Genomic DNA, 14,956 nt, shown 5'->3' with positions numbered 1-14,956 from the left:
TGTATAAGTCTGCTCTCCTGGTGCCACGGTACCCAGGTCGTATCCACTCTTCTCCTGGGAGGTTAGTCAAAACATGACACTTCTTTGAGGGGAAGCCATCAGGTGCCGCTGACAGTTATGTAACCTTCCGGCACATTGCTCCCGTGGGAGCCTGAATGGGATTTTAATTTCCCTGGCCTTTTTTATTTGGAAGGACATCCACGAGGACGCATGCTTAATTTGCTCATCTGACCTTGGCAACACTTCTTTGTTCACATGTGTGACATTGATTTCAGTGTGCACTCCCTGGTGCTTTCCCACTGGCTTGTCAGAAAAGAGACGCCCCCTGTGCTTCAATGTGGCCTTCGACTTTGTTTCTGGACACGGCGGCCTGTATAATGTGCCCGTTTCAGACACAGGGAAAGGTCTGTCTCTCTGACTGCATGAGGCTGCTTAGATTCCGTGCGAATGCTGCCTTGAATACACCAAAGTGTGTTTTGTGATGTATGGACATGTGTATGACACACAAAGCTGCAGCCGCCCGCTTTCCTGTCACACATACACACAGACCACAGATGTCCTCTCTCAGCAGCAGGAAGCGTTTGTCTCCATCAGACGCCGGCTGGATGTGACGGCAGGACGTCGGGACGAGACCTTAAGTTTCCTTATCTGCCTCGTTCTTCCTTTGCCCTGCACTGTTTACTCTGCAAATGCAATGCAATCAGAGTATCAGGGTTGTGATTCAGTGATCACTGTTTCAGATGCTACTTTAGCACGTTGCATTTCAAATGAAAGTCTTAAGCTCGGCTGTGTGTTGATGTTTGTACTTGGTGAACAGCGTAAGACTCGGAATCCTTTTCGTACGCATTACTCCAATTTCAAATCCACTGGAGCAGTGCCCGGTGAAAAACGACTTGAATCCTTCACTGTGCACTTTCTTGGGTCCTGATCGATAACACCTGCTACAACCTAGTTTAATCCCTGAGCAACTCTAGAGTATCCCAGCACCCAGCGTGACATTCGGCAGTGTAACAGTTGAAAAGAAAAAGCGACCCGGAAGTGTCTCTCTCCATTCTGCTCATGTGCCTGACGATTGTGTTGATTTAAAAATAAATAAATAAATATATACACTACCGTTCAAAAGTTTGGGGTCATCCAGACAATTTTGTGTCTTCCATGAAAACTCACTTTTATTTATCAAATGAATTGAAAATTGAATAGAAAATATAGTCAAGACATTGACAAGGTTAGAAATAATGATTAATATTTGAAGTATTAATTTTGTTCTTCAAGCTCAAAGGAAGGCCAGTTGTATAGCTTATATCACCAGCATAACTGTTTTCAGCTGTGCTAACATAATTGCACAAGGGTTTTCTAATCAGATATTAGTCTTCTAAGGCGATTAGCAAACACAATGTACCATTAGAACACTGGAGTGATCGTTGATGGAAATGGTCCTCTATACACCTATGGAGATATTTCATTAGAAACCAGACGTTTCCACCTAGAATAGTCATTTACCACATTAACAATGCATAGTGTGTATTTTTGATTCATGTTATCTTTATTGAAAAAACAGTGCTTTTCTTTGAAAAATAAAGACATTTCTAAGTGACCCCAAACTTTTGAACGGTAGTGTATATATATTTTTTACATGACACTCAATTGTGTCGGGTCTCCATTTCAATCCCTGCTGTTGCGAGCTGTATACCGATCATGTGAGTCACCTGAAGACGTGTAAGACCAGGGTTAGGGAACCCCACACCCCGATATAAAGATGAAGCTGTCGCACAACAAAAACGTATCGCTGTATATTGACCCCTTCCTCGCTCGTTGTTTGTAGATGTGCTAATTGGTTATAGTCTAATTTTACGCTACCTGTCTAGCAATAGGCTGAGAATTAGAGTGGTAATACTACTTGCCATCTGCATGTGTGTGTCATAGATATTTTTCTGTGTGGATGCTACGACACCGGCATCACATGTCAGTGTGTGTGCGTGTCATCCGCACTAATCCCTCTGATATGAATGAGTGGAGACAGACAAGAGGTTTCAGCTCGCATGCATCGGTCAGGGGTTATTGGAAGGGATGTAGCTGTGTACTAATCCGTCTAACCGGGCTCTAGTATTAAAACCGCACAACACCGAGTGTATGCATCGATGCGAACTACGCCTATTGAAACGTGGAACACCGAGTGAAACCAAAGCGTATACAATAGGTTGACGGCTTCTTGGAACGCTAAACAAAATTGAGACCAGTTCACTCCAGTAGCGCGTCACACAGCCTCGAGAGCCTTTTGTGCCTCCAGGTCGCTGACTTGTTGCTGTGCGTCGCTCATCGCGCGAACACCTCGTCATCATTGGGGTTGTCTCCAGTACTTTGAATTTCAAATAAAAAAACGGTGACCGTGAGGTTAAAGTGCCGACTTCCAGCGTTAATTTTAGCGTCTTCAACACGCCAGAGGAACCGGTGTAGAAGTTGTAGCACCTTCGTGTTTATTGCTTCCTTATTTTAGGGTAAAGACGGGTTATCAAGAAAATGAATAAACTCATCCATTATAATATGTTTTCAATTCAATTCAGTTTATTTGTATAGCCCAATTTCACAAATTACAAATTTGTCTCGGAGTGCTTTACAATCTGAACACATAGACATCCCTGCCCCAAAACCTCACATCGGACCAGGAAAAACTCCCAAATAACCCTTCAGGGGGAAAAAAGGGAAGAATCCTTCAGGAGAGCAAGAGGAGGATCCCTCTCCACTGTTTACCCATAAAAAAATTCAAAAAACTCGGACAGGTCTGATTTATTGTCTTCAGATTTGGGAACTATGTAGACCTCAAAGTCTGTTTGATGCTGTTAAAAGCCGCCGTCCACCTCTAGATTCTTCAACGCTTCTCTGTGCGCAGTCCTTCTGTCATGCGTCTCCAGTTTCCCGAGAACCTGGTAAATGTTACATGAACTATCTGCTGCTCCATCTCAAACTCGGCCTCTGTATGCTTAGTGTCCCCGGGGAAATATGTCCGGGAAAATCTATTTTTCCACTGCATTAGTTTCTTCCTCACAAAGAAAATGGTGAAAGAAAATAAAAAGTGTTGTCCAGCCCCATCCCCATCTCTCCCGCCTCGCCCCGCCCTTGCCGTTTTCTCATGGTTGAACTTTCCAAACCATCGCTTGCGCTCACAGAGGGATTAATGGTTTCTCCGAGGCCAGCCAACCCGTGGAGGGAACGGAGCTTTCGAGCGAATCAGGAACAGCTGGTCTCCCTCTGCTTGTGACGGCTTGAGAGTGTGTTTGTGTGCGCGATGGGAGCCGCTGACCCCTGCCACAGGGTCAGAAGTGGGGTACCTCGTCTGAAAGTGGTCCTTGAGTCTTAGATGTTCTCTCATCCACTGCACTTCTGTTAATTAATAATAGGTTTTTAAAGCTGCGATGAGTTTGCAACTTGAGTTTTTGACCAGCTGCTTCTCTGTTAATGCTGAGAGACGGACAGACCGGCCAATCGGTTCCATTACGTTTTTTTCTAAATCCCTAAATGTTTCGGAAAAATTTAAGTTCACTCTTCAACAGAGCATCTTGTTCTGCACGTGTTTATTTGAAGATTAAAAGGGTCCTAAATTAGAATTGAAATGACCGAAAATAATAACCACACTGAAAAAAAAAATGAATTCGCCGACTCCTACATGCTCCTTAACAGGCCTAAAGGTCACTGCTAAGCGCCAATGGCGAGGTGTGTGTGTGTGCTTATCGTGACATGTTATGATTGGTGCGAAAAATCATTCCGCTATTTCGGGCGATCGCGCCGTCATGTTTATTCTACTGTCGGTCTCCTCCGTCCCGTTTTTGTTTCCAGGATAGAGCCGATGTGGGCTCACTGCTCGCGCCGTAAGAATGGCAGCACTTTGATATAATCTCCCCAATCATCTTTGGTCAATTCTGCCGCATATTATTCTCCTCTCCGCGCAGCAGCTGGGGAGGAGATTGGTTTTGTGCATGTCGAATGGCAACAGCTGCATCCACTAAAACAGACAACTACCTCTGCACACCTCCCCAGCCCTTCTTCTTCTTTCTTCTTATTTTTGTTTCCCTCCCCCTCTTTCACTCAGTGGCGGGCAGGTCACCCTGAATTATTCATCAGTGTGAAATGAAAAAGCTCATGGATATTGAATATCCCCTCTGATGTGGTGGCCAACCTTGTGTGTGTGTTTCTTCTTCTCTTTTTTTTTTTTTTTTGCAGCCGAAAAAGAGTAAAGGGCGGCAGATCTCACTGCCGGGGTATTTCAAAGGTTAACCGATTGCTTTACGCCACACACATTTACTCTCTTCATGGCCTGTGGACGGCGATGAGGGCTTGGAGAGAGATGGGGAAACGCAGAGGATGAAGAACCAGAGCGAGATAAAGAGGAGATGAAAGACTAGAATAAAGAGTTGGAACTGTAATCTGTGTTTCCTATTGGATGCTTTTTCCTCCTGGAAGAACTTGACCACCCCGGTGGGTTTACCTCCTTGTAGCGCTGACCTCTAGACGCGCGTTGCGAGGCCCGTTCCTTCCTGGAACGAGTGCGCCTGTGGTCGGTCGCGGTCGTCCTGATCGACCGGTTGTCATTAGTTTCCCGTGCGGCCCACTGTGTTCCTCCATTGTCCCCCCGCCTGGTCTTTTGTCCTGTGGTTTGATCTGCGGCCCACGCTGCAAATCATTGCTACTGGTTGCCGTTCATACAGCTGCTCAGCCGGCAAACACACAGCAGGGACCCTCGGAACATCTCCCCTGTGAGAGCATTTAATATAGGCAGCGAGGATATAAGGGGGGGGAATCCATCAAGCTTTAGTTGTTTTGTGTTTTTTATTCACAGCTTTAGGACATTTTGGTCACATTAGAACATTGTGTCCACATTCGTCCTGACAACTGAATAATGCTGAGCCGGGGAAGAGCTTCCTCTATGCCAGAGAGCAGATGCTAAGATAATGAATACATGAAATAAATAAAAACTACTCGAGGGAAAAGCCCCATCTCCCCGGTTTGGTATGTTGTCCATGCTAATAGGACATGGGAGTGTTTCATTCCTTCAATAATATCCGAGAGAACGGTGCAGCGTTAACACCGCGTTGCTCCCGCTGGCCATTAGGTTGCCCTGTAGCCTTTCAGTCATTACAGTCCATTTTCCTCCCGTTCCAATTTGTACTGCAGCAAAGGCAATTACTCCGGAATCCTTTTAAGAGTTTTCTCAAGCCGTCCAAAGAGCACGCAGCCGGAGCTTTAAACGGCTCACCTTTTCCAAAAGTATTCTTAACACAGTTGTAATGACTGACGATTGCAGCTGGAGGGTTCAACTATTTTATTTTCCCAGGAGTGATTTGTGTTCCAGGAAATGTTTTCGAGGCTCTCATTCGCGTTCGTTTCTCGCTCGTTTGAGAGAATCCTGTCACTTGCAGGTAATTGCGCTTTAGCTCGAGCGAAATGCAGACCGGAAGCGGGGGCGGCCTCGGCCGCGGCTCGGAGGTGTCCGGTGTTCCAGGTGTCGTATCGCGGGAACGGAACGCAAACTCCAGTTACAGGGATATGGTGGCGGGGAAGGGGTCTGCTCTGGCACAGTGTGGAATATCATCTGCCTCGGTTGGATCGAGGTGCATGAGGAGGTGGGCGGGAGTTTCTTTCCAGAGAGGGTAGGCGATGAAGAGGAGGGGTTATGAGGATGAAAATGGCTGTACGTCTTTAGCAAAGTGAGCTTTAAAAGGCTGTAAGTGGACACCTCATAGTATCTGATGGCTGACTCCTGGCTGACAAGACCCCGCGACCCTGGAGTATTTATCGTAATGGAGTACAGCTGGGCCGGAGCTTCGATGGGTTAATGGCCATGTGACAGCTTTTGGCGGGGTGGGGAGGGGGGGGAGGGAGGAGCGGGAGTTATTGTGTGTATGTGTGCGCATCCATTTTATTTACCCGTGCACTCTACTGAATGGCACGCAGGGGCCACACTTGGGAGGGCGGGACTCGCTGCTGCGTCTCCACTCTCTCTGCCAGGCCAGATGGCTCCTGTCACTGAGAGGAGGAGGAGGAGCGATGGAAGGAAAAGGGGGAAGGAGTGAGCCCTGAGTCGCCCTCAACAGCGCCAGAGTGGCCCGTCCCCAGAGCCACCACATCTGGAGACAGCCTGCAGCTGGCTCACCCCGTTTCCTCGTCCCTTTCCCACTTGGCGAGAGTTCCCTTTCTCACTGTGTTTTTCCAGATGGGGAGGAGGGAGGAAGGAGGAGGAGGGGGTGGTGGCAGTGATGGTTTGTGCCCATATTTCAACAACTTTAGTGTGTCTCTGCAGGGGGAGGGGCGGGAGGGAGGGAATCAAGGAGGGATAAGAGGAGGAGGAGGAGGAGGAGGAGGCGCTGGTGGTGGTGTGAAGGCAAAGCAAAATATTAATTTGTTTTATGACTGCACCAACCTCTGAGAGTTGTGGGTTTAGTATTTGTGATATATATATATATTAGTGCTGTGAAAAATAACGCGTTAATTAAATTACAGGTTTAACTAGTTTTGTTTTTTTTACGCATTTAACGCATGCGCAGAATGAGCTTCCAATCCGTCTGTTGTTGGTCATCTCTAACCAGCAGCATGTCATTTCTGTCTCTTCGCGTCGCGTTAACACTTATCGATCTCCGTCTCGCGCGCCACAGAGCTCCGTGCGCGCGCATCGGGACCGAGCAAAAAAAAAGTCACTTGTCAATCTGTCCACCTGTCCGTGTCCGGGCCGGTGAGGTTTCAGCTTTGCAGCGGTGTCCCCGCCGTCCCTTTCATCACGGCCCAGTTCATGAAGAAAACCCACACAGTCAGTTTGCCTCAGCAGCTGCTAGAGGAAGACTAGAGGCCTTTAGATTGTATCATGGTGGAGTTAATGGTTGACAAACAAGAGAAAAATGTTCTGTTTAACCTCCTGTTACCTTTACATTTACTAACATATTTTACCCTCGGGGTCAATTTGACCCCAGTAATTAAAACCTCCAGAAAATTATTTTAATTAATATTGCTTCCCAAGTTTAAGTGTGAGGTACTTTATGTTTGTTTGTTGACTACCTAAATAGCCCTTTAAATAAAATAAAAAGTAGATATTTCTTATATGTTTGACACAGTGAAAAACAGCCTGGGGTCAAATTGACCCCAAAGAACACCGACATTAAACATTGAATGGGGTCAAATTGACCCGAAAGGTAACAGGAGGGTTAAACATTCTGTTTAGGATGAAGATGTATTAATGTTCCATATGGAAGAAAGCTGCTAAATAACTGCTGAGTTGCAGCACCATTGTATAGAATAATGTATAAATGTATATATCCGTCTTTTGTCATAAATCTCTATGTTCTCACAAAATATACCGAGAATATCGGTAATATGTGATTAATCATGATTAATCCACAGAAACCTGTGATTAACCCGATTAAAATTTGTAATCGTTTCACAGCCCTAATATATATATATATATACATACATACATACATATATATATATATAATTTGTTTTTGTATTCCTCCCCGAGTAAAAAAGAGAGTTCGTTTTTCTTCCTTCGCTGTTTCTGCAACTGATCCAGACGTCATATGTTCCTACCTGGAAAATAAATCCTACTTGCCCTCCTTGGCTCCCCCCCCAAATAAAATGCACTCATTTGCATTCCCATGCTGAGATTTAGCCTCTCTCATTTCTCTTTCACTATCTCACTGTCCCTCATCCCGACATCTTTTCAGCCCGGGTCCTCGGGGATTGGAACGTGGGAGGGGAAGAGAGGAGGGGAGGCAGAGAAAACAAAAGCAGAGTGGCAGTGTTGACTCAGGGCTGTTATCTGGACCGCTGCTGAGGGGGTGGGGGCTTTGTGTGTGTGTGTGTGTGTGTGCATACATGCCTGGGGGCGTTATTTACCCTGGCTGCAGGTGCCTCTCAGTGGATAAACCTGTACCTCCTAAATAAATATTCATGGTGTGGAAATTAGACTTGCGTCACTAACAACTACACGACTTCAGCTTATTGCTCACTCTCTCCATCTCTCGACCAAGAATGTATAGTTCATTAAAGATCAGCCATCTGACGCCCAAATCCCCAAAAGAAGTGCCCCTGAGCATAAAGGACAAAGAACATTTCAGATGACTGTTTTTAATACAGGAAACGGAAACACGTGTTATTGGCTTGTTTCTACGTTTTACAATGGCTGTTCCTAGCTTGTTTCGGGTTTAAGTTCTTAAACTAAGTTGTTGAACGAACAAATACAGTATGACCTGTGGCTGAGGTATGAATTCATTCTTCATCCACTGTGCATGAGGTGTGGAGTGGGTAAAGAGATTGTTCGATTGCTTTTTCAGAAATGTCAGAGTTGTTTAACTTGCTGGAGAACGCAGCCAGTTAAATTAATTATTGCAGAGTATTCCTCGTAGTTGGGTCAGGGTCATCGCTATGCTGTCCATTAGCCGGGCACGTCGGCCACAGAAAGTTTCCGTTTGGAGGACTCTGAGGTACTTCTACACTTCCACGCAGAGCGAGGGATGAAGAGAGGAGACGCTGGGCGGGCCAGAGGTGTGTTTGAGCCGTCCGCACAAGACATAAAAACAGCACTTGTGTGTTTGGAACTTGTGTGAACAAGTGACCCTTTAATTTATTGAACATTAGCATCAGGGCAGCACATACTCAAGGTAAAACCCCCCAAAAAGTAAGGAACCAGAGTCCAGCATCGGAAAGGGACCCCTGAGCTTCTGGTCGTAATGTGGTCCGCTGAAGTCTCATCTCCAAGCGGCGGGTTGGCTGCTTCTACCATTTGCTTTCTTACAATCCCTTTAAGTGCTTTCGGGGGGGATTTAACAGGCCTCTACATCCAGCGTCTTGTCAGCAGCCAGCTTCCAGTATGATTAGGCCGGTCAAAGAAGAGAGCTCCCTCTCATCGGTAAATCCACACGGACTGTCAGGAGGTTCAGGCCGTTTGTTGGGTGCTCCAGAGCGTGACCGTGGCTCTTGATGTCTCACTGTGTAAAAGGTCATGGCTGTAAGACGTCCCGCACCAGATGGGAGTCTAGACTCTGAACTCTGAATAAAAAAAACTGTATTATATGCCTCTAAAGAAAAATAACAGTGTTGTTGTTTTTTGAAAAAGCTGTATCTCATCCTTTTTATTTTTCACTGATTTTTACTATTTTTCCGAGTAAAATTAGCAAGAAAATACAATAAGAGCATATTGGATTCAACAGAATCGTACCCAGGATTTACGCCCTCGTTTACACTAAAACATCCAAGAAAAGGTCGATGACCGCTCTGAAAATGTAATCTCAAGAAGGGCGCAGAAACGACTTTAATCCCAAAAACTAACACGTGAATACACAAAACAAGAACATTATCAACTAGAACGGGCACTCGGTAGAGCGCATACCTTCGCATATCACAAGATTGGGCATTGAATTATGAACATTTTGGCATTAGTTGCATGCCAATTGGATAAAAATAATATTAATAATAATAAATTCACCGATGTTTGGAGAGACGATTAAGAACTCTCGGTAATAAGCTTTGAGTATTGATCAGTTTGACCTCATGTCATTAATCAGGTTGTGTATAAGTAACCGGGCGTGTGCAGGCTCACAGGTGCGGTGGTGGCGGCTTTGCTTTATGACAACAGAGTCTGCGGGGTGAACAGATGTAGCCTTCAGTACTGCTTTAGAACCAGGTCTGGCTGCTCTACAGCTTTAAAGATGAAGTGTGGGGGGTGTGTGTGTGTGTGTGTGTGTGGGGGGGCCTGCTGTGCAAATCTGTTCTCATTAGTGTTCACTCGCCCCCTCCAAACATGTAACAACATGCATGTCAACTGCTGGAGTATTGAGCACGGAGCGGTTTGTTTGCACCGGGCCTCTGGCTTCACGCAACCCAGCCCCGATGGCCAGCTGCCTTTCACACCGAGGCTCGGATCTTTCTGGGCCCGCCGGCCTCTGATTGTCAGCCGTGGCACCTGCTGCAGAGATCACGAGGATATCTACAGGGTCCAGGTCCCGCGAGGAACTGTTATCACACGGATTAAACGCAAATTAAAACGACGTTAGAAAGATTTTCCATTTTGTCTTCAGATACACACCAGCTTAAAGTTCAATTCAGTTTATTTGTATAGCCCAATCTCACAAATTACAAATTTGTCTCGGAGTGCTTTACAATCTGTACACATAGACATCCCTGCCCCAAAACCTCACATCGGATCAGGAAAAACTCCCAAACAACCTTTCACGGGGAAAAAAGGGAAGAAACCTTCAGGAGAGCAACAGAGGAGGATCCCTCTCCAGGATGGACAGATGCAATAGATGCCATGTGTACAGAAGGACAGATTTAGAGTTAAAATACATTCAATGAATATGACAGTGTATGAATAGTTCATAGTAGGCATATTCCACGATGGAGACCTCCACGATCCATGTTCCATGCACACAAATCCAGACCAGAACCACTAACTTGAGCCAAATAATGATGAATAAAAGTGAACTCGCTTGTCTCGCGCTACAAGGCCGTTCATCATGCTCAACACACATTTTGAAAGTTACAAAAAGTATATAATACCCCAAACTAATCGTTCTGTTAAATGGCGCACTGCGGGTATTGAATAGACTGAATAGACTCAAAAGCTGATGAAATTATTCTGGGTCAAGTAGTCACAATAAACTCCTTGAGGGACTGAACCCTAAACGAGAATGTGAGCCGGGCAGCGGCGGTCAGATATCATCTTTAACTGCTCACGATGGAGCTCAATACTGTTTGACCTCGTGACCTATGGCGTTTGCAATATCCGGTGGCCATTAAAAAAATCCAAACTCTGGTGTTCTTTGATACGCCCTCCCTTCCTTCTTCTTCTTATTAAAATATCCCCAACCTCGCAGAGTGTCTCTGTCTTTTGAGAAGCTGTGATCTGCCACGTTCCAGATTAACATATTGATGTCAGTCAGCGCCCCCTCCTCTTACACATCCTCTAATGTTATTGAAGAAAGAAAGATCAGAGGGGCAGCCGTATCCCCACACTCCATCGAGAGTGTGTGTGTGTGTGCGTCTGGCCGGCTGGCAGGAAGTGGGGGCTGCTGCCTTTGATGGTCACACTCCCTCAGATGTGTCATTGCTACAGACGTCGTTTCGGCTGACGTGCCTCGTCTCTGCTCGTCGGGCTTTCCCCCCCCCGCTGAGAAACAACAGCCCTGTCACCTAAATACACACATCAAAACACACCTGGAGTGGATGCACACGATTATTTCCGCAGAAGAAGAAGAAAGAAAAGAAAAGAGGGGAGAAGTGGCTTCACACCAGGACGCCCACCCCCCCGAGCCCAAACTGCTCGGGCCGTTCCACCTTTCCACTTTACTGTCAGTGATAATCGGTTCTGGCGTGTGACCACGCGGGGCTCTTTGTCTATTGGTCACGGCTGTCACGCCGCCGGTGAGGTGTGTGTGCGCGTATACGAGTGTGTATATTTATGTGTATGTGCGTCGCCGTGCTCTGGCCGTGCTGCAGAATTGCAGGGAGGCTCCGGTTACATTGTTATTCTAAACAGGGTGTTTTCAGCCGTTCGTCCTCGTAGTCATTCAGCGGAGCGATCTGTCAGCTCGCTCTGCCCCCCCTCCGCCTCCTCCTCCTCCTCCTCCCTCTTCCCTCCCGGGACCAAACTGTGAACTTAACACACTCGGCTCTGATGACTTCCCTGATGGTACAAAAAAAAAGTCAACTCTCCAACTATAATGTTATTGCTGGAGTGGCTTGAATGTTGCATTGTTCCTCTGCTTTAGTGTGTGTGTGTGTGTGTGTGTGACATGTTCAGAGAGGGAGAGTAAGTGTGTATGTCACCATTTCAGTCTCTTCCCGGTAAACCGAATAATCGAGACGGTGGGGTTGGGAGCAAGCGAAAGCATTTGTGTGAGAGCGAGAGTGAGAGAGAGGGGGGAAAAAAGGGGGCAGGCATTTTTAAAAACTGGAGTCCAGATCAGAAATAAAACATAAAAAGGGGAGGAGGAGGAGGGAAAAAGGGAGGAGGGATTGTGCTCGAGTGTGTTATGTGTGCAGATTCCATGAAGTGAAGGCAGCCGGGGAGTAAATTGAGCGAGCCCAGAGAGCTCAGCGCTGCATGTTCAAGCTGGCGCTTTTGATTCAGGCAGAATTTCTTTTTTCCTGCCGCTAGATCTGTCCTTTGGTAAAACAAAGACGGGAGGAACGAGCTAGAGAGGAAGAGGGAGAGAGCCACAGGAAGCGGCAGAGTTTTCCAGCCATCACGCTCCCCGACCGCAGCCTTTTCTTTCTGGGAGATTAAAAAGAAATAGGACAAAAGCGTCGCCCCCCCCCCCCCCCCCCCACCTCCTCCAACCCGCCACCGTCCGATCACCAGCCTGCACGCCGCTGGTGAACGCTGCTTTTCTCTCAGCCCTCAAAGGCACGGACTGAAGATGATGCAGCCGGGGGCTTAGTGAGAGATCGTGCCGCGAAAACCCCTTCCCCTCACCAACAGGGCCAGACCAAGAGGAGCAACTCCAGGGGAGGGAGGGGGTTGAAGGAGTGGAGGAGGAGGAGGAGGAGGAGGAGGTGGTGGAGGAGAGAAAGAAAGCCGGGAGGGGGGGTGCGCCCTCTTTGGATTATTGCGAAGGGTCTTCCAATTCCCTTTTTTTGTATTTTTTTGGGGGGGTATTTGTTTTACCCTCCCCACTCGCCTCAATCGTCTCCTGTTTTTGCTGCGATGCGTAGTTTTTAAGACGAAGAATGTGGAGACAACATTTTCCAGGCAAGCCGCATGTTTCCTGTTTTCTTTTCTGGATGTCTAATAAAGTCTGGCATGTGGGAGGGAGGTAGGTGGGTGGGGGTGTGGAATAGAGAAGGGGAGAGAGAGAGTGGATGGGTGTGTGGGCGGGGGGGGGGGGAGGGGCAAGGTGTGTGTTGCGTGGTCAGTAAGGTAGGCAAGTCGTCCAACATGTCGTCGTTCGGAGGTCAGCGCGTCCCGCGCTGCTGCACTTGGCTCCGTGTTTTTCGCTCCCTCTGCGGTCTTGAGCTCTGAGCGCTCTCCGTAGCTCGGGGCAACAGCAAAGAATAAAAGAGCGGGAAAAGGAGAGGGGGGGGGGGGAGGTCTGGCTTGGTTGTGCCATGGATGCTGTTGACACCCGCTTTTGTCCCGAGTGTGGGCCCTTGGCCGCCCCATGCACACAGAGGGTACCATTTAAAACAGGCGTGCGTTCATTTTCTTGGCAGGGATTGGCGTGGCGGGCAGCTGGGTGGTGACAGGGGTGGGGCACTGGCAGTGCAGGACAAGTCGCCTTTGTGTGCTACTTTTGGGGAAGTGAGGGGAGGGAAGGGCTGCGAGGAGGCTGCCAACAAAGGGTGCTTATACCCCCCCCCCCCCCCGCACCCCATTTACCCCTCTCTTTAACCACTACAAGTCATGCAGTGACCTCGCGCTGTCACAGGCAGATGAAGGGTGTGTGTGTGTTTATGGCAGGTTTTGTGTGTGTGTTTGAGAGAGAGAGAGAGAGAGAGAGTGTGAGAGAGAGAGAGAGAGAGAGAGGTAGTAAATGAGTAATTGAGCCTCACTAAACCAGAAGTACAGGCTCTGGCAGAGTGCCATATGAAAAGGGAGGAAACTCCAGCAAGGAAAACAAAGTGTTGTTTGACCCAACGGCACATCTGTGCGTTGTGCCAAACTTCTCCGTTACTCCAGCTCCTGGCAGCGCTGTGTGTGTGTGTGTGTGTGTGTGTGTGTGTGTGTGTTCATTTGTTGCCACATCCTTGCAAGTGCATTCCTGTTGTGTGCGCGTTTTCGTGCAGAAATCTCACTATGCCGTTGAAGCTTGTGTTTCCACATGAACAAGTACGGCACACATTGTGCATGTTACGGCTTCAGTTTGAAGGCTTTTAATAGGAATAGACGATAGAATCTTCTTATCAAATCCATCTGTAACGAACTAATGTCGGTCTCGTTACTTTCTTTGCACCCTTTTTTTTTTTTTAGCTATTGAAAGTCCCAATTCATAGTGATTAAGTAGATATGCTTAAATAATTCATGAACGTTTAACTGGGAATTTTCTGAAAGGGAAGGAAGGCTCCCAGCTCGATCATCTCTCTAGACACAAGTCTCCTCTCTCTTTGGTTATGCTGAACTGCAACACCACAGAATTTACTAGATGATGGAGCGTGTTTTTCTTCTTCTTCTTTCTTTAACAAACTGTCTTTAGCTGAGCACAGATACCAAATGGCAAAGAGCACATCAGACAGACAACAGACAAATCTCTGTTTGGCCTTGGGGCCAGTTATTTATTGTTAATTCGCGACAGCCGATACAATCAACTGGCAGAGACATGGGCCATTTTAAATGGCACAAATCATCCTTCAGTGACGACTTATCATCAGAAGCCAATGACTTGAATATTTTTTTCATTTTTGTCTTAAGAAAAAGATACAACAATTGGATGTCGAACCCCGCACATCGACGGGCTCGTTCCTCACACACACACACACACACACACACACACACAGCCTCCTCCGGTCGGACCGGCTGCCTGTGTTAACAAGGCTTTATGGCTCAGGGTGGCACAGTAAATGTCCGTAGCTGTTGGCGGTCAGCAGCAGCAGCAGCCGCCCCCTCCCAGCTTGTTGTCAAGAAGGAGCCACCTGCAAACAGCAGCTTGGGGTTGCTAGGTAACCGGTGGCAGCAGATGACGATAGCGTGGCGGACGGCTTGTCCGGTCGCCCCATTACCACGAAATTGACTTATGTTGCCGTTTCATCTCCTCGCTGTGTTTCCTCTTGCCTCCCTTTCTGACACAACTGCGTGTTCCCGCTCCTCTGGTCCCCCTTCCCCTCTCGGAGGCAACGCAACACCAGCAGCAGAGGCCAGCGGGAGGAAGAAACTCCTCGCTCCCTTCCCCACATCATGGAAACTCTGGCCTCATCTCCCGTTGCGCCGCTCTGCTGCGTCCTGCTGCCAGACTCTGACTAAGTGTCGCTGGCGCAGGAA

The 14,956-nt window shown here is 47.5% G+C and overlaps 1 protein-coding gene across 7 annotated transcripts in view; it reads left to right on the top strand.

The window, feature by feature from the left end:
- Window positions 1–14,956, top strand: part of LOC130203137 (C-terminal-binding protein 2) — an 85,904-nt gene that overhangs the window by 50,489 nt on the left and 20,459 nt on the right. Inside the window, exon 1 of one of the 7 annotated variants that reach the window (XM_056429027.1) lies at window positions 12,585–12,733. The exons of the other annotated variants lie outside the window; for them this stretch is intronic. Within the exon in view, the coding sequence (XP_056285002.1) occupies window positions 12,712–12,733 (22 nt within the window). The 5' untranslated portion in view covers window positions 12,585–12,711. Of the gene's footprint in view, window positions 1–12,584; window positions 12,734–14,956 lie in introns of those variants that run through there. 7 annotated transcript variants of the gene reach the window in all.

The sequence above is a fragment of the Pseudoliparis swirei genome, chromosome 13 (assembly GCF_029220125.1).
Source record: "Pseudoliparis swirei isolate HS2019 ecotype Mariana Trench chromosome 13, NWPU_hadal_v1, whole genome shotgun sequence".
Lineage (NCBI taxonomy): Eukaryota > Metazoa > Chordata > Actinopteri > Perciformes > Liparidae > Pseudoliparis > Pseudoliparis swirei.
Note: the sequence above shows the minus strand (reverse complement) of the source record. Positions and strands in the feature narration are given on the sequence as shown.